The sequence below is a fragment of the Balaenoptera ricei genome, chromosome 2 (genome assembly GCF_028023285.1).
Source record: "Balaenoptera ricei isolate mBalRic1 chromosome 2, mBalRic1.hap2, whole genome shotgun sequence".
NCBI classification, from domain to species: domain Eukaryota; kingdom Metazoa; phylum Chordata; class Mammalia; order Artiodactyla; family Balaenopteridae; genus Balaenoptera; species Balaenoptera ricei.
This window is the reverse complement of record NC_082640.1, coordinates 111732092-111759703: the sequence shown is the minus strand read 5'-3', so window position 1 is coordinate 111759703 and position 27612 is coordinate 111732092. Positions and strand designations below refer to the sequence as shown.

The window sequence follows — 27612 nt, the reverse complement described above, 5'->3', positions numbered from 1 at the left end:
TTGTTTTTTGGTTTACTTGTTAAATTAGTCAACCCTGGAAAAGTTGAGATAGACTATGTCAGAGTGAGCCAGGCCATGCCACACACAGTACAAGGAAGACATTCACTGATATTTTAATTTTCCCTTAAAGCTTAGTATAGTAGAAGTCTTGGTACCCATTTATTGGCCCTCTCTCTACAGCCAAGCCAGAGATGTCTCATCACAATTCAATTCCCTCCTTTAGTTAGTTTGTATGGTTTCAGTGAGGGGGCTGCCACATCTGTAACACTGGATAATCTGTTTCTGGAAAATACTTAAAAGTAAGGATAATTTTTCAGACTGGGATAAGTGGTAGGCAGCTGTGTATGATAGAAAAAGCATTGGATTTAGAGTTAAGAGCTTTTGTTTACTAGTCATAGGAAATTAATACTCAGTTTCCTTAGCTATAAAATGCACATAATTATGCCTTCTTTAAAGGGCTGTTATAAAGATAACTGAAGGAGATAAATTCCTATGGAAGTAACTTGACCATTGCCTGACCAGTAAGAGCTTAAGAAGTATTGGTTGTATGTGTATGGCCATAGCAAATTCGAAGAGAGCTGTGGGTAAAAGCCAGTAGATTATGATTCTTTACTCTGTTAAACACTGCATAACCTTGTTACCTGGATCAGCAAAGGGAATTCTAAGCTGAAGCTTCTCAAAAGTTTCTTTTTAATTTTCTTAGTGAGAAGAGATAGTCTTCTTGACAATAACCAGAGAGGAGAAAAGAGGTGGAAACTGTTGTGATAAGGATACTTAAATGTGTTTGCTGAAGGATGGAGGGATTATAAGCAGAGCCTGCCAGGAAGTCCTGTTTTTCTGATCCTTGAGGATCCATTTATTGTTGCTAAAAGGAAAACACTGTCAAGAGACATCTCTATGCGTGTTAGTCACTTCCCTTGGGACCTTCCTTAATTTCTGTGTTTTTTTTTTTCTATGCAAGATGAAATAATATATTTCCTTACTTTAAAACGCTCACAGATAGAATGAAATATTAACAAATCAACTGATTGTTTGATTAATTAATCAACCAATAAGTCTATCTCTAACTTCCCTAAATGTGCCTACCATGTGGCCAATGAAGAATCTTACAAACCTGAAGGGGATAAATGCAGCCCCAGATGACCATAACTGATCTGACATTCACAACTAGACCTCAAAGTTATTACAAGCTGATCAGACACTCTCAGCTAGGTCATGCTGTTCTGTTATTGGACACAAACATGAGACAAAACAAAGCTACTTTATAATTTTGTCTAAGCATAGAAAAAAACAAAGTCACTGTGCCAACCATAAAATACCAAATATCTTCCTCTCTTGGCTAAAATGAGTGTCTGCTACTTTTGTTTTTAAAAAGCCAATTACAGCTTTATTCTCCTTCTCTGCCCTCTCTATAGATAAAATTTGTTGAGATACCTAGTCATAGAATTGCCCTTGCTTTGACAACATCCAATCTGGAGCAAACCACCACTTCCTTAGACCCTCCCTCAAATCAGTCAACCAAAGCATTATCCTATAATAGATTATTTTTAAAAATTGAAGTAAAATTGATTTACAATGTTGTGTTAGTTTCAGATGTACAGCAAAGTGATTCAGTTATACATATATATGTATATATATTCTTTTTCAGATTCTTTTCCATTATAGGTTATTACAAGATATTGAATATAGTTCCTTGTGTTATACAGTAGGTCCCTGTTTATCTCTTTTATATATAGAAGTGTGTATATGTTAATCCCAAATTCCTAATTTATCTCTCCCGCACTTTCCCCTTTGGTGAGCATAAGTTTGTTTTCTATGTCTGTGAGTCTACTTCTGTTTTGTAAATAAGTTCATTGTATCATATTTTAGATTCCACATATAAGTGATATCATATAGTATTTGTCTTTCACTTTCTGACTTACTTTACTTAGTAAGATGATGTTTAGATCCATCCATGTTGCTGCAAAAGGTATTATTTCATTGTTTCTTATGGCTGAGTAATATTCCATGGTATATGTATACTATATCTTCCTTATCCATTCATCTGTTGATGGACATTTAGGTTGCTTCCATGTCTTGGCTATTGCAAATACTCTTACTATGAGCATTGGGGTGCATGTATTTTTTCCAAGTAGAGTTTTCTCCGGATATATATGCCCAGGAGTGGGATCGTTGGATCATATGGTAATTCTATTTTTAGTTTTTTAAGGAATCTCCATATTGTTCTCCATAGTGGCTGTACCAATTTATATTCCCATCAACAGTGTAGGAGGGTTCCTTTTTTCTTTTTTTAATTAATTTATTTTATTTTCTTTATTTTTGGCTGTGTTGGTCTTCATTGCTCTGTGCGGGCCCTCTCCAGTTGCAGCGAGCAGGGACCACTCCTCCTGTGGTGCACAGGCTTCTCACTGCGGTGGCCTCTCCTGTTGCGGAGCACGGGCTCTAGGCGGGCGGGCCCCAACAGTTGTGGCTTGTGGGCTCAGTAGCTGTGGCTTGTGGGCTGTAGAGCGCAGGCTCAGTAGTTGTGGTGCACGGGCCCAGCCGTTCCGCAGCATGTGGTATCCTCCCGGAACAGGGCTTGAACCTGTGTCCCCTGCATTGGCAGGCGGATTCCCAACCACTGCGCCACCAGGGAAGCCCCAAGTGTTCCTTTTTCTCAGCACCCTCTCCAGCATTTATTGTTTATAGACTTTTTTTTTTTTATGATGAAAGCTTGATGGTATTCACATTGCTTAATTTGTGTCATGCTTTATTTATTTATTTATTTATTTTATGGCTGTGTTGGGTCTTCATTTCTGTGCGAGGGCTTTCTCTAGTTGTGGCAAGCGGGGGCCACTCTGCATCGCGGTGCGCAGGCCTCTCACTATCGCGGCCTCTCTTGTTGCGGAGCACAGGCTCCAGACGCGCAGGCTCAGCAATTGTGGCTCACGGGCCCAGTTGCTCCGCGGCATGTGGGATCTTCCCAGACCAGGGCTCAAACCCGTGTCCCCTGCATTGGCAGGCAGATTCTCAACCACTGTGCCACCAGGGAAGCCCTATAGACTTTTCGATGATGGCCATTCTGACAGGTGTGAGGTGAGGGTCAGACTTTTGGATTAAGGCAGATCATCAGAAAGCTGATATTTGGACTACAGTTCTTAGATCTGGAAAGAATTTCTTCTACTGAGTTATACTTCTATATAATGTCTTTGAATCTTATTAAGAAATGCTGTAAGAAGCAGATGTATTGAACTATATGTATATATGTCAGATATTTTCGGGAACCACTGTTCAGTGTATCTCTTAGTCTCCTTCGTATGAAAGAAATTACAGAACTAGACGCCAGTATTTTAGCTTTCTCTGTGAACTGACTTGTTTTCTTCTTACAGTTAATGAAAATCATGTAACAGATAATGTGTCCCCATTCTCCACTTCATTTTTTTAATTCAAAAAAAAAACACTTTATAGAGAATCATATCTGAACACTTGAAAAAACTTCAACACTGAAGATGCTTTTTGGTGATTCCACACTTTGTTTTAAAGGGAGTTCATAACACATTTATAGGCTTGACTTAATGCCAGCATAATATCCTATAGTCCACAAATCATCATCTTCTTTTTCTTTTTTAAATCCATATTTCTTTTATTCTTTCTTTTAGTGCACTTTAGTACATCAGATCCTTAATGGAACAAAGTGGAATATAGCATAATAAAGGCACATATAAATGATATGTAAGTAAATAGGTAGTTCCAAGATAAGAAGAGCTTATGAAGGTATGGATTGTACTAAGGAGAGATTTTTATTAAGCCTTCCTCTTAGTATATAGTATTGAGCAGGCTTCCCCAGGAGTTCATATAAAACACATTTTATTGTGGCCTAGAAGGTTTTAGATGATTTGATGCTGCCTACCTTTCCAGCCTCATATACCATTTTCCTTCTCGCTAGCCAAATCAACATTTCTTATTCTTTGAAAACCCCAGGCTTTTAGCTCTACTTACTTGGGACTTGATTGCCCTAGATCTTTGCATGCTATATTATCTTACTTTGAAATATCACTTCCTAACAAAGGCATTCTCTAACCTTTTGGATCTAAACTATGCCCTATCCCACCCCAACAATTTCTATATTCATACTATTCTTTATTCTTTTTTTAATTTAATTTTTTTATACAGCATGTTCTTGTTAGTTATGTATTTTATACATATTTGTGTATACATGTCAATCCCAATCTCCCAATTCATCCCACCATCACCACCACCACCCCTCCACTTTCTACCCTTGGTGTCCATACGTTTGTTCTCTACATCTGTGTCTGTATTTCTGCCTTCCAAACTGGTTCATCTGTACCATTTTTCTATATTCCACATATGTGTGTTAATATACGATCCTTGTTTTTCTCTTTCTGACTTACTTCACTCTGTATGACAGTCCCTAGGTCCATCCACATCCCCACAAATGACCCACTTTCGTTCCTTTTTATGGCTGAGTAATAGTCCATTGTATATATGTACAACATCTTCTTTATCCATTCGTCTGTTGATGGGCATTTAGGTTGCTTCCATGACCTGGCTATTGTAAATAGTGCTGCAATGAACATTGGGGTGCATGTGTCTTTTTGAATTATGGTTTTCTCAGGGTATATGCCCAGTAGTGGGATTGCTGGGTCATATGGTAATTCTACGTTTAGTTTTTTAAGGAACCTCCATACTGTTCTCCATAGTGGCTGTATCAATTTACATTCCCACCAACAGTGCAAGAGGGTTCCCTTTTCTCCACACCCTCTCCAGCATTTGTAGATTTTCTGATAATGCCCATTCTGACTGGTGTAAGGTGATACCTTATTGTAGTTTTGATTCCCATTTCTCTAATAATTAGTGATGTTGAGCATCTTTTCATGTGCTTCTTGGCCATCTGTATGTCTTCTTTGGAGAAATGTCTATTTAGTTCTTCTGCCCATTTTTTGATTGGGTTGTTTGTTTTTTTGATATTGAGTTGCATGGGCTGTTTATATATTTTGGAGATTAATCCTTTGTCCATTGATTCATTTGCAAATATTTTCTCCCATTCTGAGGGTTGTCTTTTTGTCTTGTTTATAGTTTCCTTTGCCGTGCAAAAGTTTTTATGTTTCATTAGGTCCCAGTTGTTTATTTTTGTTTTCATTTCCGTTACTCTAGGAGGTGGGTCAAAAAAGATCTTGCTGTGATTTATGTCAAAGAGTGTTCTTCCTGTGTTTTCATCTAAGAGTTTTATAGTGTCCGGTCTTTCATTTAGGTCTTTAATCCATTTTGAGTTTATTTTTGTGTATGGTGTTAGGGAGTGTTCTAATTTCATTCCTTTACATGTGGCTGTCCAGTTTTCCCAGCACCACTTATTGAAGACACTGCCTTTTCTCCACTGTATATCCTTGCCTCCTTTGTCATAGGTTAGTTGACCGTAGGTGTGTGGGTTTATCTCTGGGCTTTGTATCCTGTTCCATTGATCTATATTTCTGTTTTTGTGCCAGTACCATATGTCTTGATTACTATAGCTTTGTAGTATAGTCTGAAGTCAGGGAGTCTGATTCCTCCAGCTCCATATTTTCCCCTCAAGACTGCTTTGGCTATTTGGGTCTTTCGTGTCTCCATACAAATTTTAAGATTTTTTTCTTCTAGTTCTGTAAAAAATGTCATTGGTAATTTGATAGGGATTGCATTGAATCTGTAGATTGCTTTGGGTAGTATAGTCATTTTCACAATGTTGATTCTTCCAGTCCAAGAACATGGTATATCTCTCCATCTGTTTGTGTCATCTTTGATTTCTTTCATCAGTGTCTTATAGTTTTCTGAGTACAGGTCTTTTACCTCCTTAGGTAGGTTTATTCCTAGATATTTTATTCTTTTTGTTGCAGTGGTGAATGGGAGTTTCCTTAATTTCTATTTCTGATCTTTTGTTGTTAGTGTATAGAAATGCAAGAGATTTCTGTGCATTAATTTTGTATCCTGCAATGTTACCAAACTAATTGATTAGATCTTGTAGTTTTCTGGTGGTATCTTTAGGATTCTATATGTATAGTATAATGTCATCTGCAAACAGTGACAGTTTTACTTCTTCTTTTCCAATTGTATTCCTTTTATTTCTTTTTCTTCTATAATAGGCATGGCTAGGACTTCCAAAACTCTGTTGAATAATAGTGGTGAGAGTGGACATTCTTGTCTTGTTCCTGATCTTAGAGGATATGCTTTCAGTTTTTCACCATGGAGAATGATGTTTGCTGTGGGTTTGTTTTATATGGCCTTTATTATGTTGAGGTACGTTCCCTCTATGCCCACTTTCTAGAGAATTTTTTATCATAAATTGGTGTTGGATTTTGTCAAAAGCTTTTCTGCATCTATTGAGATGATCATATGGTTTTTATTCTTCAATTGGTTAATATGGTGTATCGCATTGATTAATTTGTGTATATTGAAGAATCCTTGCATCCCTGGGATAAATCTCACTTGATCATGGTGTATGATCCTTTTGATGTGTTGTTGGATTCTGTTTGCTAGTATTTTGTTGAGGATTTTTGCATCTGTATTCATCAGTGATATTGGTCTGTAATTTTCTTTTTTTGTAGTATCTTTGTCTGGTTTTGGTATCAGGGTGATGGTGGCCTCATAGAATGAGTTTGGGAGTGTTCCTTCCTCTGCAATTTTTTGGAAGAGTTTGAGAAGGATGGGTGTTATCTCTTCTCTAAATGTTTGATAGAATTCACCTGTGAAGCCATCTGGTCCTGGACTTCTGTTTGTTGGAAGATTTTTAATCACATTTTCAATTTCATTACTTGTGATTAGTCTGTTCATATTTTCTGTTTCTTCCTGGTTCAGTCTTGGAAGGTTATACCATTCTAAGAATTTGTCCATTTCTTCCAGGTTGTCCGTTTTACTGGCATAGAGTTAGTTGCTTGTAGTAGTCTCTTATGACACTTTGTATTTCTACAGTGTCCATTGTAACTTCTCCTTTTTCATTTCTAACTTTATTGATGTGAGTCCTCTCCCTCTTTATCTTGCTGAGTCTGGCTAAAGATTTATCCATTTTGTTTATCTTCTCAAAGAACCAGCTTTTAGTTTTATTGATCTTTGCTATTGTTTTCTTTGTTTCTATTTCATTTATTTCTACTCTGATCTTTATGATTTCTTTCCTTCTACTAACTTTGGGTTTTCTTTCTTCTTCTTTCCGTAGTTCCTTTAGGTGTAAGGTTAAATTGTTTATTTGAGATTTTTCTTGTTTCTTGAGGTAGTATTGTATTGCTGTAAACCTCCCTCTTAGAACTGCTGTTGCTGTATCCCGTAGGGTTTGGATCATCGTGTTTTTGTTGTCATTTGTCTCTAGGTATTTTTTGATTTCCTCTTTGATTTCTTCAGTGATCTCTTGGTTATTTAGTAGTGTATTATTTAGCCTCCATGTGTTTGTGTTTTTTACATTTTTCCCTGTAATTTATTTCTATCTCATAGCGTCGTGGTCAGAAAAGATGCTTGATATGATTTCAATTTTCTTAAATTTACCAAGGCTTGATTTGTGACCCAAGATGTGATCTATCCTGGAGAATGTTCTGTGTGCACTTCAGAAGAAAGTGTAATCTGATGTTTTCAGATGGAATGTCCTATAAATTTCAATTAAATCTATCTGGTCTATTGTATCATTTAAAGCTTGTGTTTCCTTATTAATTTTCTGTCTGGATGATCTGTCCATTGGTGTAAGTGAGGTGCTAAAGTCTCCCACTATTATTGTGTTACTGTCAGTTTCCTCTTTTATAGCTGTTAGCAGTTGCCTTATGTATTGAGGTGCTCCTATGTTGGGTGCATATATATTTATAATTGCTATATCTTCTTCTTAGATTGATCACTTGATCATTATGTAGTGTCCTTCTTTGGTAACATTCTTTATTTTAAAGTCCTTTTTATCTGATATGAGTATTGCTATTCCAGCTTTCTTTTGATTTCCATTTGCATAGAATATCTTTTTCCATCCCCTCACTTTTAGTCTGTATGTGTCCTAGGTCTGAAGTGGGTCTCTTGTAGACAGCATATATATGGGTCTTGTTTTTGTATCCATTCAATGAGCCTGTGTTTTTTGGTTGGAGCATTTAATCCATTCACATTTAAGGTAATTATCGATATGTATGTTCCTATTACCATTTTCTTAATTGTTTTAGGTTTGTTTTTGTAGGTCCTTTTCTTCTCTTGTGTTTCCCACTTGGAGAAGTTTTTTTAGCGTTTATTGTAGAACTGGTTTGGTGGTCTGAATTCTCTTAACTTTTGCTTATCTGTAAAGGTTTTAATTTCTCCATCAAATCTGAATGAGATCCTTGCTGGGTAGAGTAATCTTGGTTGTAGGTTCTTCCCTTCCATCACTTTAAATATATCGTGCCAGTCCCTTCTGGCTTGTAGAGTTTCTGCTGAGAAAACAGCTGTTAATGTTATGGGAGTTCCCTTGTATGTTTTTTGTCATTTTTCCCTTGTTGCATTTAATCATTTTTCTTTGTCTTTAATTTTTGTCAATTTGATTATTATGTGTCTTGGCATGTTTCTCCTTGGGTTTATCCTGCCTGGGACTCTCTGCACTTCCTGGACTTAGGTGGCTATTTCTTTTCCCATGTTAGGGAAGTTTTTGACTATAATCTCTTCAAATATTTTCTCGGGTCCTTTCTCTCTCTCTTCTCCTTCTGGGACCCCTATAATGTGAATGTTGTTGCATTTAATCTTGTCCCAGAGGTCTCTTAGGCTGTCTTCATTTCTTTTCATTCTTTTTTCTTTATTCTGGTCTGTGGTAGTGAATTCCACCATTCTGTCTTCCAGGTCACTTATCTGTTCTTCTGCCTCTGTTATTCTGCTATTGATTTCTTCTAGTCTATTTTTCATTTCAGTTATTGTATTGTTCATCTGTGTTTGTTTGTTCTTTAATTTGTCTAAGTCTTTGTTAAACATTTCTTGCATGTTTTCAATCTTTGCCTCCATTCTTTTTCTGAGGTCCTGGATCATCTTCACTATCATTATTCTGAAATCCTTTTCTGGATGGTTGCCTTTCTCCACTTCATTTAATTGTTTTTCTGGGGTTTTATCTTGTTCCTTCATCTGGTACATAGCCCTCTGCCTTTTCATTTTGTCTGTCTTTCTGTGAATGTGCTGTAGGATTCATAGGCTGCAAGATTGTAGTTCTTCTTGCTTCTGCTGTCTGTCCTGTGGTGGATGAGGCTGTCTAAGAGGCTTGTGCAAGCTTCCTGATGGGAAGGACTGGTGGTGGGTAGAGCTGGGTGTTGCTCTGGTAGGCGGAGCTCAGTAAAACTTTAATTCGCTTGTCTGCTGATGGGTGGGGCTGAATTCCCTCCCTGTTGGTTGTTTGGCCTGAGGCGACCCAACACTGGCACCTACAGGCTCTTTGGGCTAATGGAAGACTCTGGGAGGGGTCATGCCAAGAAGTACTTCCCAGAACTTCTGCTGCCGGTGTCCTTGTTCCTGTGGTGAGCCACAACTGCCCCCCACCTCTGCAGGAGACCCTCCAACACTAGCAGGTAGTTCTGGTTCAGTTCTCCTGTGGGGTCACTGCTCCTTCTTCCGGGTCCTGATGCACACACTACTTTGTGTGTGCCCTCCAAGAGTGGAGTCTCTGTTTCCCCCAGTCCTGTCGAAGTCCTGCAATCAAATCCCACTAGCCTTCAAAGTCTGATTCTCTGGTAATTCCTCCTCCCGTTGCTGGACCCCCAGGTTGGGAAGCCTGATGTGGGGCTCAGAACCTTCACTCCAGTGGATGGACTTTTGTGATATAAGTGTTCTCCAGTTTGTGAGTCACCCACCCAGCAGTTATGGGATTTGATTTTATTGTGTTGTGCCCCTCCTACCATCTCATTGCGACTTCTCCTTTGTCTTTGGATGTGGGGTATATTTTTTGGTGAGTTCCAGTATCTTCCTGTTGATGATTGTTTAGCAATTAGTTGTGATTCTGGTGCTTTCGCAAGAGGGAGTGAGCGCACATCCATCTACTCTGCCATTTTGAACCAATCTCTATTGTTGTTGCTTTAATGAGATATAATTGACATATAACGTGTTAGTTTCAGGTGTACAACATAATTTAATATATGTAAATATCATGAAACGATTACCACAATAAGTCTAGTTATAGTTGACATCCATCTCCACATACAGTTACAAATTTGCTTTTTCTTTATCCTTTATTGTTTTTACATTTATTATAACTACTGGAATTGGTAGTTATAATTCGTAATTATAGATTTATGTGTTTAACTTCTTATCATCTGTCTCCCTCACTAGAATGTAAGTTTCACAAAGGCTTGGACTTAATCTTCTACATAGATGTAAACCCAGTGCACATCAAAGAGGTAAATAAATGTTTATTGAATGAATGAATGAATGAAATGCATCAACCCCAGATGCCAAGTGACTAACTCATTTATGACCAAATAGTTGAGTCAAATCACCTGGACCTGTCATAAAATTCCTCTGCATGTGTCTTCATCTCAGTATCTTAGAATCACTGGCTTTTTTTTGTTTGCTTCCTTTTATTAAATTTAATTTTTATTGGAGTAAAGTGGATTTATAATGTTGTGTTAGTTTCAGGTGTACAGCAAAGTGAATCTGTTGTACATATCCATATATCCATTCTTTTTTAGATTCTTTTCCCATGTAGGCCATTACAGAATATTGAGTAGAGTTCCCTATGCTATACAGTAGGTCCTTATTAGTTATCTATTTTATATATAAATAGTATGTATATGTCAATCTCAATCTTCCAATTTATCCCTCACCCCCCTTACCCTCTGGTAACCATAAGTTTATTGTCTACATCTGTAATTCTATTTCTGTTTTGTAGATAAGTTCATTTATACCTTTTTTTAGATTCCACATATAACTGATATCATACAATATTTGTCTTTCTCTGTCTGACTTACTTCACTCAGTGTGGCAATCTCTATGTCCATCCATGTTGCTGCAAATGGCATTATTTCATTCTTTTTTTTATGGCTGAGTTATATTCCATTGTATATATGTACCACATCTTCTTCATCCATTCCTCTGTTGATGGACATTTAGGTTGCTTCCATGTCCTGGCTATTGTAAATAGTGCTGCAATGAACATTGTGGTGCATGTAACTTTTCGAATTATGGTTTTCTCCAACAAGGGATTAATCTCCAAATATACAAACAGCTTATGCAGCTCTTTATCAAAAAAACCCAAACAACCCGATCAAAAAATGGGTGGAAGATCTAAAAAGACATTTCTCCAAAGAAGATATACAGATGGTTAAAAAGCACATGAAAAGATGCTCAACATCACTAATTATTAGAGAAATGCAAATCAAAACTACAATGAGGTATCACCTCACACCAGTCAGACTGGCCATCATCAAAAAATCTACAAACAATTGGGACTTCCCCGGCAGTCCAGTGGTCAACACTCCATGCTTCCAATGCAAGGGGTATGGGTTCAATCCCTGGTCAGAGAACTAAGATCCCACATACTGCATGGTGTAGCCAAAAAAAAAATAAAAATTCTACGAACCATAAACGCTGGAGAGGGTGTGAAGAACAGGGAACCCTCCTACACTGTTGGTTGGAATGTAATCTGGTACAACTACTATGGAGAACAGTATGGAGGTTCCTTACAAAACTAAAAATAGAGCTACCATATGATCCATTTTGGCCTGTGTGCTCAGCTCAACCTTTCTTCACTTGAAACTAACTCAAAAGTATATTGCCACTACATACTAATCTTCTTTTTAAATGTAAACCTATTTCCAGGTATGTTAATTATCTTGCACAGGTAAGAAGAATATAATCTATTTCTTATTCAATAAATAGAGGATTTAAAAATAGAGGCAGGAGAAGAAACTTCTACTGCCACTGTCACGAGTGTTTCAGTTACCTATACACTCCCTGTAACTTCTTTCACTTTTCCCAACTAATATAAGATTTTTATTTCTCTGTCTATGTCACATATTTATTTAAAATAGTGGCTCTGTAAGATCACTGTGTGGACTGGTGCTGGTCTATGTGTGCCAGAATCACCTGGGCAGCATTAAAATAGGGATTTCTGGGGTCTACTTTATATTCTGAATTAGGAGATTTGGAGAAAGACCTTGGAATCTATTCTTTTAAAGACCTCCCCAAATAATTATGAAATAGGCAGTGCTTTAGATCATTATTAGTCTTTGGATGTCAATTAAATCAAAATTTTGGCTCAATTATGATTTGATTGGCACTAATTTCCTTTAATCTCAGCTAAAAAGGTGTGTATGCTCTTCTCTTCTACTAGGAGTAGAGCAGAGACCATTAGGCCAGAGAAACCAAGTGTAAGAATGTATGCTCAAAATAGAGGAGAGTGATCACAGATAAAAGGGCAAGTAGTTATGGGCGGTCAGGATAGGAGAAGAGATTAAAGTTCAGATCCAGGTTATTTAATTCAAGTTACTGTCTGTCAAGTCCTGTTTTGAAGGTAAGGTCTGGTTTAATTGGTTGTACTATTGTCCATACTTGACTAGGCAGAAGTAGATGTATTTGGGTTTGTGTTTCGAGGTGCCAGTAGGTAAAGACCTACTTTTTAAGCTGGAATAGAAGTGAGGAAAAAATATTGTGATCTTGGTTCACTCATGAGCTCTTATTTGCTTTGGCTAATTTTTGTGCACATCTGAATTTTTCTCAAGGCAGTTTTCATGTCCTTGTTCCGGAGACTGTAGATGAGCAGGTTTACAAGTGGGGTCACTGATGAGTACACCAAAGTTACAATCTTCTGTATCCCAGTTGGATTTCCAGAGGTTGGGCTGATGTACATCATCATGATGGTTCCATAGAACAGAGACACTACAGCCAGGTGGGAACCACAGGTGGAGAAGGCTTTACGTCTGCCAGCGGCTGAAGGGACACGCAACACTGTTCTGAGAACCAGAGTGTAGGACCAAAAGATGAAGAAGAAGGTGATGAAGATTATAAGAGAGCTCAATAGAGAACAGGAAAGCTCAATTCCAGGGGCAGGGGTGCAGGACAGGACCAATAGGGGACCAGGGTCACAGACAAAATGGTCAGTAGTATTGGGGCCACAAAAGGGGAGTTGTGTGATAAAATAGATAGGGACTGGATAGCAGAGGAACGCTGTTACCCAGCAGAGGGCCACCAAGTTCATGTAGAGATGGCTGTTCGTGATGGTAGGATAGTGGAGAGGTTGGCAGATGGCCAAGTACCAATCAAAAGCCATGAGGGGCAGTAAGAAGATCTCAGTGATGCCCATGGAGAAGAAGAAGTAGAACTGGAGGAAGCAGGCAGTGAAATAGATGGTTTTGATTTCAGATAGGAAGTTCCTTAACATATTGGGAACAGTGGTGTTGATGTAACAGATCTCCAGGAATGAGAAGTTTGCCAACAGAGTGTACATGGGCATGTGAATTCTGTGATCAAGCTTCACTGCAAAGACAATGGCTCCATTCCCAATCAGTGTCAGGATGTAAGACATGGAGAACAGCACAAAGAGGAGGACCTGAACCTCTCTAGTTCAGGGAAAACTCAGGAGTATGAATTCAGCCCCTGTGTTGACTTCTGACACATTCATGGCTTCCTAAGAGGTGGAGAGGAAAGAATGACCGTGACAAAGATGACCTTATTCTCTAATCTTCAGGAATATTTCCTTTCAGAGATCCGTAAGTCCCTCAGATTCTATTACTCTATTAAACAAATAATGTAACTATACTGCTGAAGACTGTCAAACTTTGAGAGTGCTCTATATGATCAGACTTTGAATTTTGGACTTTCTCATTCCTCTTTCAGTATTTTCTCAGATCCAGCAAAAGACAGGATCTTATGCAATAAGCAGCTTGGAGAAGGTTAATGACAGTACTTGAAAATATAAATAAGTATGAACATTTTATATTTATATCTATAGAATAAGATATATAGACCCTTAATATTGGACACAGAATTTCAATTCTGTGGATCTCTTGAATTAGAGACACAAATGCTAGGCATCACAAGAGGAGGAGAAAGGTAACAAATAACACAATGAAATTAGTGCATTTCACTTTTATTCTGGATCAGTCTTGGAGTTATAAGTATTAGCTTCTTAAGGTGTTTTGATAACCCAGGCAAGAAATGTCAAATGTGCCATCATTTCTGCAGTGTTCATCATGGTTTGTTAACTCAAGGAAACTTTGAAAGTCTAGACATCTACATAATAGTCCCATCTCTTACCAGGTGTTTTAATACTTCTGTAAAATCTTGGTCTATGTTGAAACCAGAAAAATACAGAAAAAGTGAACAATGGATCTGGTATATTACAGACTTTTGAGATTTTTGCCTGAGATGTCAGGAATCCTAGAAAGGCTGCTATTCTTGTAGTTTATGGATATATGGAGAGGATCATAAATGTCAGATACTCATAAGCAGAGATCTCTGGGAACCAAGGACAGTGGTGGGAGCCATAACTGCCCCTCTGGACAAGGTTGTTTTGGTAAGTGGATTAAGAGCTTCTTTTTCTGGGTGAAAGTTAGTCTTGAACTTTGTGTGACTTCCATGGTGAGAGAAGCAAAAACAAAGCCATTGAAATCACCTGATTCTGTTGCCAGTCGTTTGGTCGTAATTTATTAACTTATTTTTTGGACCCCCCTCTGTTAGTGAGGGACACTTATCACTTGTGCCAAAATGGCCCAAAGTGACATGATTGAGTGATGATACTTATTCAGGAAAATGTAAGTGCAGAATACGGACCCAGAAACTTTCAATGACAGTATTCTAGCTAAGAATATTCATTTATGTATTAGTTATAAAATGTATTACTTTCCAGATCACATAATGTCATAGCTTTAAGGATGATCTTGATGATTGCAACTAGTGACACAAAGGATGAGAGAAATTCAGAATTTTTCATGTCACATTTCCTTGCAAGGCTCCTCTTCAGTCTGTGAATAGATCATATATGGCACAGCAAAAGCTGTGAATAATTCCTCTGTAGCAGGAATTGAGAGTTACCCAGAAGCCAAAGTAACCATGAGGAAGGAGTGAAAATAGCAAGAAATAATTTCATGTATGAGGATTCCAATGGCTTTGTAAACCATGTGGGAGTGAACTCATCCATCTGCAGTACTCAGTCATCGCCTTGCTCTCCCTCCTTGCAAAGGCAGCAGACAATCATCGGCTCTGTGGCAGAGCCAAACACAGGTTAAAAAAAACTGAAGTTTTTTTTTTTCTGCCTGCTCTTCATAGCTGCTTTGTCAGTTATTTTCAGATGTCACTTTGCTAACTTCTTTGTTCACCCAAAGACCTGGTTCTGACTGGGTACAACTCCTGGTTAATAAGAACAGAATTTATATACATTGAGGCTCTTACCTCATTCTCATCTCCCTCATTTCACTGATTCCCAGCTCTCTTAGTTGTAAGGATGAATCTCCTTACATTAATTCATGTAACTTGAGATGCTATTATTTTTACAGCCACACAAAAGAAGGCAAAGCTAAAATGAACACCTAAGAGCTGTCCTATACTTGTACCTCTTCTGAACACATCTCCTCATAGAACTCATGGGTCTGATTTGTCATCTTCTGTTTTTGCTGCAGCAAAAGGCAGGCAAGATGGAGGGCATGACATCCTTGGCAGCCAACAGCCAAGAGAGGGGGTTAACCTTGCTGGACACCAATACTGGTTTGGAAAGAAATTGGCATATTTGCTGTACAACAGAGACTTATCTATGTTGCTCTGAAACCTGTTTTATTCCTCGTGAGGGAGATAGTCTCCTATGAATTCCAAAAGTGAGAATTTATGGGGGAAGATTGGTAATTGTATCCGAAATGTTCCCTTCCCTCAGGAGTCCATTAATTGGCCTTTGGGACCCAGCTTCTCCAGTAGTGAATGATCATCTCATGTTATTTTTAGAGCAGATGTTTATTTTGTCCTATGAACAGGTTACTCTCATGATGGTGCAAACACTACAGCAGTACCAGCTTAGCTAGAACATGAAGCTTTTGTTTATCTTTTATTCCTTTACATTCAATTTTATTCATTTTTTGAGTCTGTCTACAAGTTTTGGACTCTCTTATTTGTCAATATCAGAGTTACGTCATGAGAGTTCTCATTCTTTTTCCTATTGATTCACTCTGGCTTGAAAAGGATTATTCCCTTTTGATTTTTGGTAAAAGGCGTTCTCTCCTGGGGCAGCTCTGTGCTTCTAGCATGATAGTGATAAGTAAATATCATTTCATGGTGAGCAGTTCCCAGGAGACCATGGTGCAAGTGGTGAAATGCCAAACTTCTAGAAGATTCCTCTCCATCTAACCCTTTAGAGTATTTCAAACTGTGTTTAGTAGATGTCCCTGAAAGTTGACATGATTGTTGAAATTTTCCTGCTTCTCCACCGCAATGAGAAGCCCGAGCACCGCAACAAAGAGTAGCCCCAACTCGCCGCAACTAGAGAAAGCCTGCACGCAGCAACGAAGACCCAATGCAGCCAAAAATAAATAAATAAATAAATTTTAAAAAGAAGAAATTTTCTTGCTTCTTTTAAGTGAGGAATTGCTGAGAGAGATGACTCAAACTTCTGAACCCCTTTGTTTTTATTACTTGCATGTGTGTGCATATGCACATGGGTATGTATGCATTTAGATCAGCTATTTAACTATGTTTTTTTTTTCTATTATTGGTTTGGAGCAATCTGTAATGAGACTGACTCTTGCTAGCAATTTACTAATGACTACATATCATTCAATGACAAAAGAGGTTTTTTGGGGGGGCTGTGAATTGAACTTGCTCATTTTCTCAGCATCATTTCTGTAAGGTAGAAGCATTTTTTTGTCTTTTAAATGGTAACATCACTTCTTCCATCATAAAAATTGATATTCTAGGATGCACAGTCATCAAGTTTTTCAGAAGGATTTATTCATTAAAATGTTTGGTGTTTGAGGGCACAAAGAATTTTCTTGACACTAATTTCTGCCAAAATTATCATTAGGAACAAAGAATTTATTCAACTTTCATAGGGTGAAATGTGATGTTTCTGATATTTGAACTGAAGTATTAAATTGCAGAATTTAACAGGAGTGAGTTGAGGAACGCTTTTGAGCTTTAATATATCTATATGTATATCTATATCCATATCTATCTCTCCAGATATGTAGTAAAGTTCTCCCTCCTGTGCAATCATTATCTGACCACTAAGCTAACCAGGCAGAGACTTCAGTAGCTCTCCATAACATGTGATAGAGACTTCACAGAATTAGTAAAAAAAAAAAAAAAAAAAAAGGCAATTAAATAAATAAACAGCAACATCATCAGCAACAAAAACAATAATCACAACAAAACCTGGAGAAGTGAGGGAAATTTGATATTCAGAGTTTCCACATTATATTTTTTTAAACATCTGGTTTTAAATAAAAAAAATAAAGAGAGACATGCAAAGAAATCATATGGCCCATATATAGGAAAAAACAGCAGTTAATAGAAACTTAGCTCAGGGGAGTCCAGATGTGGACTGGGTTGGCACATTCAAATGGTCTGAAAGAAAAAAATTATCAAGCAAGAATTTTATATCCAGCAAGACTGTCTTTCAAAAAATAATGAAAAATTAAGGCACTCTCAGATAAGCAAAAACAGAAAATTTGTTGCTGGTGAATTTGCATTACAAGCAATATTAAAAGAAGTCCTTCAGACAGAAATGAAAGGGCACTGGACAGTAACTTGAATCTATTCAAAAAAGTAAAGAGTACCAGTAAAGATAATGGTGAAGGTAAATATAAAATAAAATCTAAATGTGTTTTTACTTGTAACTCTTTTCCTCTCCTGATTCAAAAGATCACTGCATAAAGCAATAATTGTAAAACTGTGCAAATAGGCTTATGATGTATAAAGATGTCATTTTTATGACAAATGCAGTAAGAAGAAGGGAGAGAAAGGATCTATATTGGACCAAAGTTTTTGTTTACCATTGAAATTAAGTTCAGACCAATTCAAACTAGATTGTTTTAAGTTAAGATGCAACCACTAAGAAAATAACTTTAAAAAATGTAGCAAAAGAAACAAAGGGGGAATTAAAATGGCATACTAAGAAATATATATTTAAGACAAAAGAGGTAGTAATTGAAGAATAGGATTTCAAAAATAAAGGAGAGAAAGTATTCCTTCCAACTCATTCTATGAGGCTAGTTTTACTCTGAATCCAAAACTAGACAAGATATCAAAAGGAAATAAAACTACAGACCAGTGTTGATTGGTATGAATATTATTCTCATAAACATGTTAAAATATAAATATAGTTGGGTACATAGGATTGTATATTGAATGTGTAAATCATTTTCATTTGATAGAATTCCAATTCAAATCTTTCTGTCTTCCACACAGATTAACAGAGAAAGTTAGAGCTTGGTCTGAATCAGAAAAAAAAATACTATAAAATTGTACCCTCATCTCGTAAATTGACCCTTTGTATAATGGATCAAATACTGCTGACATGTCTACTTATGCGTTTTATACATATTTTCACATATATTATATATAAATCCACACATATAATCTGGCAATGCTCCTTATGTGATATAAGGATTATGTAAATCAGAATGACGAATAAGTCCACTTAAATCCTTGGGCAAAGTTAACATTACAGGAGAATTATGGTGACATTCATAAGTTCATGTTTGCTTTCCAAAAATAATAATCCTATAAACTGTAAAAAACACTGGCCCCAACCAAAAGATTATATGCCAGGTAAGGATGCCAAATGCAGTTTACACAAAGCAATAACAATAAAAGCTGTGAGTTTTACTACTGCTTGGGGGAATACGTCACACATTTACTTTTCCTCTATGAAAGAAACTTGTGCTAAGAAACCACTGCGTTCTCTATGCAAATGGAAAGTATGGGATATGTAAGGAAAGGGTAAAAATTCAGTTTAATTTCCATGTGTGCCTGTTCAAATAATTTTAAAAGTCAATCTACATCTATATTAATTGAAGATATTGACCTGTAATTTTCTTTTTATGTACTGTTTTGTATGGTTTTGGTATCAGGGTAATGGTGGCTCATAGAATGAATTTGGGAATGTTCCCTCCTCTTCAATTTTTTTTTAGAATAGTTTGAGAAGGATAGTTCTTCCTATGTTTTATAGAATTTCCCTGTGAATCCATCTGGTTTTGGACTTTTGTTTGCTGGGAGTTTTTTTTTTTTTTTATTACAAATTCAATTTCACTTCTAGTGATCAGTATGTTCAAATTGTCTGTTTCTTCCTGACTCAGTCTTGGCAGGCTGTAAGTTTCTAGAAACTTGTCCATTTCTCCTAGGTTGTCCGGTTTGTTGGCATATAACTGTTCATAGTATTATCTTAGATTTTTTGTATCTCTGTGGTATTGGTTTGTCATTTCTCCTCTTTCATTTCTTATTTTGTTTTTTTAGGTCCTCTCTCTTTTCTTCTCAGTGAGCCTGGCTAAAAATTTATCAATTTTGTTTATATTTTCAAAAAAACCAGTTCTTGGTTTCATTGATCTTTTCTACTTTTTAATCTCTATTTTATTTATTTCCTCTCTTATCTTTATTATTTCCTTCCTTCTGCTGACTTTGGGCTTTGTATGTTCTTCTTTTTCTAATTCTTTTAGGTGGTAGGTTAGGTTGTTTACTTGAGATTGTTCTTGTTTATTGAGGAAGGCCTATATTGCTATAAACTTCCCTCCTAGAACTGCTTTTGCTGTATCCCATTGATTTTGGGAAGTTGTGTTTCCATTTTCATTTGCCTCGAGGTATTTTCTGATTTCCTCTTTTATTTCATCATTGACCCATTGGTTTTTTCATAGCATGTTGTTTAGGCTCCATGTGTTTGTTCTTTTCCCATTTTTCTGCTTGTAGTTAACTTCTAGTTTCATACTGTTGTGGTCAGAAAAACAGCTTGATGAAATTTCTAACTTCTTAAATTTGTTGAGGCTTGTTTTGTGACCTAGTATGAGATCTGTCCTGGAGAATGTTCCATGTGCCCTTGAAAAGAATGTGTATTTTGCTGTTTTTGGATGTATTGTCCTGCAGATATCAATTAAGGCTAACTGGCCTATTGTGTCATTTAAGACCACTGTTGCTGAGTTTCTGCTGAAAGATCAGCTGTTAACCTTATGGGGATTCCCTTGTATGTTATTTGTTGTTTTTCCCTTGCTGCTTTTAATATTTTTTCTTTGTATTTAGTTTTTGATAGTTTGATTAATATGTGTCTTGGTGTGTTTCTCCTTGGATTTATCCTGTATGGGACTCTCTGCTCTTCCTGGACTTGATTGACTATTTCCTTTCCCATATTAGGGAAGTTTTCAACTATAATCTCTTCAAATATTTTCTCAGTCCCTTTCTTTTTCTCTTCTTCTTCTGGGACCCCTATAATTCAAATGTTGGTGTGTTCAATGTTGTCCCTGATGTCTCTGAGACTGTCCTCAATTCTTTTCATTCTTTTTTCTTTATTCTGCTCTGCAGTAGTTATTTCCACTATTTTATCTTCCAGGTCACTTATCTGTTATTCTGCCTCAGTTATTCTGCTATTGATTCCTTCTAGAGAATTTTTAATTTCACCTATTGTGTTGTTCATCATTGTTTGTTTGCTCTTTAGTTCTTCTAGGTCCTTGTTAAACGTTTCTTGTATTTTCTCCATTCTATTTCCAAGATTTTGGATCATCTTTACTATGATTACTCTGAATTCTTTTTCAGATAGACTGCCTATTTCCTCTTCATTTGTTTGGTCTGGTGGGTTTTTACCTTGCTCCTTCATCTGCTGTGTGTTCGTTCCTCTGTCTTCTCATTTTGCTTAACTTACTGTGATTGGGGTCTCCTTTTCACAGGCTGAAAGTTTGTAGTTCCTATTGTTTTTGGTGTCTGCTCCCAGTGGCTAAGTTGGTTCAGTGGGTTGTGTAGGCTTCCTGGTGGAGGGGACTGGTGCCTGTGTTCTGATGGATGAGGCTGGATCTTGTCTTTCTGGTGGGCAGGACTGTGTCTGGTGGTGTGTTTTGGGGTGTCTGTGACCTTATTATGATTTTAGGCAGCCTCTCTGCTAATGGGTGGGGTTGTGTTCCTGTCTTGTTGTTTGGCATAGGGTGTTCAGCACTGTAGCTTGCTGGTCGTTGAGTGGAGCTGGGTCTTAGTGTTGAGATGGAGATCTCTGGGAGAGCTTTTGCCATTTGATACTACATGGAGCTGAGAGGTCTCTGGTGGACCAATGTCCTGAACTCGGCTCTCCCACCTCAGAGGCATAGGCCTGACACCTGGCCAGAACACCAAGACCCTCTCAGCCACATGGCTCAGCAGAAAAGGGAGAAAAAAAGAAAGAAAGAAAGAAAAAATAAATAACTAAAATACAGTTATTAAAATAAAAAACAATTATTAAAAATTAAAAAGTAATTAAAAAAGGGAAAAAAAAAGAAAGAAAGAAGAGAGCAACCAAACCAAAAAACAGAAATCTACGAATGATAACAAGCACTAAAAACTGTACTAAAAAAAAAAGGGCAGACAGAACCCTAGGACAAATGGTAAAAGCAAAGCTATAGAGACAAAATCAGACAAAGAAGCATACACATACACACTCACAAAAAGAGAAAAAGGAAAAAAATATATATATCTTTTTGGGAAGTCTGAGGTCTTCTGCCAGCATTCAGTAGGTGTTCTGTAGTAGTTGTTCCACATGTAGATGTATTTCTGATGTATTTGTGGGGAGGAAGGTGATCTCCACGTCTTACTCCTCCGCCATCTTGAAGGTCTTTCTGCTAATACTTTCTGAATAAACAGGCGGAGAGTGGATGCACAGAGGAAGAACAAGCGACTTGAAAGCTCACCTCACTGGCACGTGACGTCGCCTGTGTTCATTTAGGAAGATCAAACATGGCATACAACAGATGGGTGAGTCGAAATGGAAAACTATAAACTGTAAATTCGAGGTAATGGGCTCATTGGAGGAGACTTTGACTGGAAAATCAGTGATTGGAAGGGATGATATGATACTTTAAACCATAGCTAGACAACCTAAAATTTCACTATTTGATATTTAGCTAAAATGTGTGTAGTAAGAGCCATCACACTCTTTATTGTGACCACAATTTTACTTACTACACTTGAACTGGCTATGGTGGGTAAGACTGCATGTGAACAGGGCAAAGAAACATGATAAGGAATGAAAGAGTGGAAGGAAGGTACATTTCAAAGATGTTGTATTTGAACAAGAAATCCCCCTTCACTCTTGGTCAGAGTCAGTATAAACTCACCTCAAAATTAAGGAGAGAATAAGGAACACTTGAGAAGAAGCCTTTGATGTTTTGAGGGTGGCTCTTGAATGAGAAGGTGTTAATCAAAATTTGAAGTAGGAGAAAAGAAAATGTCATGCAAAGAGAAAGAGAAAGAAGCAGCAGGTTTTCTTTCAAATTCTTATCTGTGGTACAGCCTGCAACTCTTGTGAATGTTCTTCCTTCCTTTCCCACTTCAAGGGCAGACTTCTTGATCTTTGAAAATCCCTCTATTCCTGCCTCACTGTTCTAAGTCCAACACACTGAGGGTCCTTCTCTCCCTGTCTTGGGTCACTGTGGATTCTACCTGGGACTACACGTTCATTTTTCCTTTCACTGCAAATATAGGAATTCTTCAATCTTAATCATACTTAATGAAAATAAATATCCATTACTTACAAATGTTTTATCTCCTTTGAAGTGATATGGAGCCCACTAGCTTCTGTCATTTTTTAAAAAAATTATTTGCTTTATTTATTTATTTTTAAATTTTATTTATTTATTTATTTATGGCTGTGTTGGGTCTTCGTTTCTGTGCGAGGGCCTTCTCCAGTTGTGGCAAGTGGGGGCCACTCTTCATCGCGGTGCGCGGGCCTGTCACTATCGCGGCCTTTCTTGTTGCGGAGCACAGGCTCCAGATGCGCAGGCTCAGCAATTGTAGCGCACGGGCCTAGTTGCTCCGCGGCATGTGGGATCTTCCCAGACCAGGGCTCGAACCCGTCTCCCCTGCATTGGCAGGCTGACTCTCAACCACTGCGCCACCAGGGAAGCCCTGTCATTTTTTTAACCTGATAGATAGTGCAAAACAGAGAAGTGTCAGCTCAGATTTTCCTGATGGGATTTTTAAACAAACATCTATATCCTGGATAGACATTCTTCCACAGAGAAGAATGAGGACTTTGTAAAAAAATTATGTATTATTTTATATACAACTTTGTCTACAATATAACATATTTATAGATAAAAATACAAAAGAACATTTACAGCCCTCTCTTTGTAGCAATAATATACACAGTGGACATTGCAGCAGGCAGTCAAGGGGCTACCACTTGTGCCCTCTTAGAGATCCTAGATGTGCAGGATTTAGGGTTCCTGGTGACACTCTGCCACAATTTGAGCCTCACAAAGGATTCTCTTTAGCTGCAAAAAAGAATAAAGTGCCAAGAAACTCTCCCTTCATTTTATTAAGCATCCCGTTCTGGCCACATATTGTCCCTGGAGGCCAACCCTCAGGAGCAGCAGGGACAGTCACAGTGCATCATTCAATCCCCAAGTGTGTTTTACTTTCAGTGATGAGCTCAAAGGTGAAAAGCCCTCCCTGAATCCACTGGTGAGACTGTCACCTAGTAATGGCCCCTCTAGTTTGCTGCTCACCTGACACGTCGAGACAGGTTCTGAATTTAAAAACCAGCTCCATATTGGATGTCACCAGTTGCTTCAAGGCTCCTGGAGCTCCCTTGTCCTCATATGTGTTTCTTCAAATGACATAGAAAGTTCACTTTAACAAATCCCCAAATCCTGAGTATCTTCCCAATGACTCACTAAAAGTAACCTCCCCACCGATCTTTATTCATTCAGTACAGTGGTGTTAAAAGTTGGTCTGCATCCCCCCAGCAGACTCCTGGCAGCAGGGACTGATGCCCGCTAGAACTGTCCCCTGGCTTTCAGATTTCATGAGTATAAGAATACCCAGGGTGTCATTTAACATTCAGAGCCTCCTATCACATCCTCAACAGCAAGGATTTTATGTCTTCTTATGTTTTTAAATTATCTTCTCCTGTCTCAATGGATATAAACACTCTACCCAGCTTTATATGTTTAGGTGATAGTGTTTAGTAGCTGCTATGTGCTGATTACTGTGCCAGCAGATTTCACATGTGCTATCTTATAAAATACTCATTAAATTCTTTTGAAGACTGTCTTACCATTTTAAAATGATTGAACAGAAGTCCACAGAGGATAAGAGTTTATATTTGGTGATAACTCATCTTGGTTTATTTATTTTTTTCCTACAAATAAGATGTCTGAAGTGAAAAATTACATCTAATCTGCCTATAGTTTCTACCTGTTATTCTTTCCTGGTCATTGTTATGCTTTTCTGTCCCTCTGGGAAAATTCTATTGATATTATTATTTTGTCTTCTTTTCTTCCTTAAATATTTTTTACTTCAAACACTATACTTGATAAGGTTGTTCAGAACCTGGTCTTTATGGCTTAGCATCTTATCTATCTTGGTACAACAAATTTCACTGAAAAATGATTGCCCAGTGTGAACAAAGATTTGTTCAAAACAATCATTACCCATAAGAAGCTTTCAAGGTAATGAGCTGCTTTGGCAAAAGTTTCAGCAAAAACCCTGTGCAAGGGCAAAACTTTAGTTCCTTTTTATTTTTTGCTGCTTAAGTAGACACGGAGTAGTCTTGAAAATGAGGTACATTTGAACTCTTGGTAATGGCTCACAGCAAGGTGGGAATCAGACCAGATTCAGATGTTACCTTCTTCTGTTAGACTCTCTATTACTTGCATTAGGCTCTATCTTTCTTCTCCAAGCTTTAGTTATTTTAACACAGAGATATCAGGTGGCAGAAACCAGCCAGAATGTCTCTAATCCAAGCTGACAAAGGCAGCAGTACTGGAAGTAGCCGACTAACTCTGTTCAAAGTTCACTAGTTCCTGCAGAAAGCAACTTGGGGGAAAATACTTCTGAGTAATAGTGACCAGGTCCTTTTACTGCTGCCCCTGCTTCCTGTTGCTTCTTCTAGTGATGACTTAAGGTTACTCTGATTTTCCATTCTGGAAGCACCAGTGATGTATCTGGAAGTCTTAGACCCACTAATACTTTCATATTGCATTTGGAGACTCATCTTTAACCTCCTCCCTCAATGACTTGCTTATAAAAACTTCTTTGGATTCTTTGTTGCTTTGATGATGGCTGTCTAACTTCTTTGGTATGATCTTTTAAAATATTTTGTTATTGATAATATTTACCTTGGTATTTCATTAGTATGTAACCTTCCAAATCAGTTCTCTCCCTTTTTAACTTTAGAAGTACCTCAGAAACCAGTCCTCTCTGACATGTCAATTGCCCCAAGAAAGAAAGCCATTCTGAAAAAAATTGAATTTTTCTAGATGTTTCAGTTTCAGATAAATTCCTCAAATGTAAATTTGAACCAATATATTTTTCTCTCACTCTTCATTATTATTACATTTTTCTCTCTTTCCATTCTCTGATTCACTTTCTCTGTGTTTTCTTCCCAGAATTGGTGCCATGGTAACCAAGGCTCTGTGATATTGCCAGTGAGCTCACTGCCTCTCTTGTCCCACTAAATCTGCTATTGGGTAGCTGAGCTCATATGGTAAAGCTCTGGGGGTATACGAACCATGCCCAGTTTGGATAATCCAGGACAATTCTAAACTTAAGTCAAACAGGACATTTTACTGCTGAAGAGAAAATGTGCTTTGGGCCTGGAAATCATTGCTTTAGTTAGGAATACCCAAGGGAAACCCGGTGCTGATTAGGTTTCTGGATTCAAACTCTGGGAAGAAATCAGCACTGGACCTGAAAGCCATTAGCAGGAAGTGGTGCACCTGGGGCAAATCAGACCTTCCCAGGCACTCTTTTTATTCCAGGCAGCGTATTGTGGAAGGTATGGCAGCTAAGCCCCAAGGGCTGTGTTGGACCAGGTTCTGCTTTGGGCAAAATGGCCCAGGACACCAGATCCCTGTCTTTGCACAGCCTTCCCTGGCCATATATAAATGTTCCTAGTGTTGCTATATCCTCCGTGATTTTGGGCAGAAGAGAGAGTAGTGGCCAAATATATATACTTGTCATTTCATGACTGACTTTAGATCGAGGATATCCAAACTTTTGGAGTTGGTATAGGTAGTGCTTAATTTCACCATGCTGCTTCTTTTCTTCTCTTCAAACATGCCCTGTACATTAAATAATGAATTTTCAAATGAAAGTGAATTTAATTAATTTAATTTTGTGGGATTTTGAGATTCTTTGATGTGACTGATAATCTCAGGTCTGAGAGGTGGAATCCCTGACTCAGAAGAAGTTGGGCAGAAATAGAATGTTAATAGGCTTGGGGGCAGGCACCTGGCACTGGCTCAGGGAGACTCTGATTATGTCAGAAATACCTCAGTTATACCCATAACTTTCCTCAGTTCTCCACTGTTCCATCCACATTCACATTGTCTTTAGAGCACTGTTTTGTGATTTTTTTCCCCTCTTGGTTTCTCCCAAAATGCTGATGCATTTAAAAAATCTTTGAATTATGCAAGTTAGGCTGCATGTCATTATAGAAAACCTAAAAAAAATCAGAACAAATAATGGTATAATATTAAAATTTGATGTTTTCCTTCTATTTATATTTACATTAAAAATGACTCATATCATACAAGTTGCTTTGGAACATTCTTTCAAAAATATACAAACTGGAGTGAATCTTTTGCTATGTTAGTAAATATAATTCTACCTAATCACTACTAGGAGCATAGTATTCCATTTTATGGTTACAGCATAATGTAAGTAGTTCTCTCCTGTTGGACATTTAGATTGTTTTGCAATTGTTTTCTATTACAAACTATTCTGTGATGATATTCCCTTACAATGAATTACTATAAGTGGATTAGCTGATCAAAATGTATATTTTAAGGTTTTTATTTGCCATATTGCTAGGTTGCTCTCTAAATGTGTTGTCCTAACTTACATTCCAGCCAGCAGGTAGTAAGAATGCTCATTTTCCTCACATTTGAAACACACACACAGGCTATTATAATTCTTTCTAAAAATTACCATTATGAATATTTAAAAGTAATGTGTCATTATTTTAATGTGTATTTATTTAATTAGTAATTAGGTTGAAATTAAAAAAATATTTTATTGGTCATTTTGCCTTTCTTTTTTCCTTTTGTTCTCATTTATGTATATAACTCATCTTTCTAATCATGTGTTCATTTTTCTTGATTTAAAATAATTTTTTATATTTTATAAATATTCGCCTTTACCATTTTTGGCATTTGCCTGTTCAGTATGTGCACAGTAATTTTTAAAACCAATCAAAGGTATTTTTTATGTAGTCATATATATCACTCTTTCTCTTAATGGTTTATACTTTGATTTTATGCTTAGGAATATATTCACACCTTGAGATTATATATAACACGTAAGACGTAGAATTGAAAAATGTCTCTTTTTGTGAATAGAAATTGTGTGCAGTTATCAAAATGGAAGCACAACCTGTCTCCAGAATAAGTAGGAGCTTCAGAAAGGATAAATGATCATTTCTCCATAAAGGAAGGAGGTTAATGTAATCAACTTGCCACCAAGTGGCTGGGTGCTTCTTCTCAGTGAAGACTATATTGACAGCTCAGCATCAGTCTCTGCTGC

At 37.3% G+C, this 27612-nt stretch overlaps 2 protein-coding genes across 2 annotated transcripts in view; one reads left to right on the top strand and one right to left on the bottom strand.

Annotated features, from left to right (window-relative positions):
• LPCAT4 (lysophosphatidylcholine acyltransferase 4) overlaps positions 1–27612 on the top strand; it is a 189457-nt gene that overhangs the window by 43733 nt on the left and 118112 nt on the right. The window contains exon 3 of the mRNA XM_059913718.1: positions 21727–21837. Coding sequence (XP_059769701.1) covers positions 21820–21837 — 18 coding nt within the window. The 5' untranslated portion in view covers positions 21727–21819. The remainder of the gene's footprint in view (positions 1–21726; positions 21838–27612) is intronic.
• LOC132360530 (olfactory receptor 11H6-like) lies at positions 12611–13555 on the bottom strand. The gene is given in 1 exon segment (XM_059915606.1): positions 12611–13555. A coding segment is annotated over 1 exon segment (945 nt).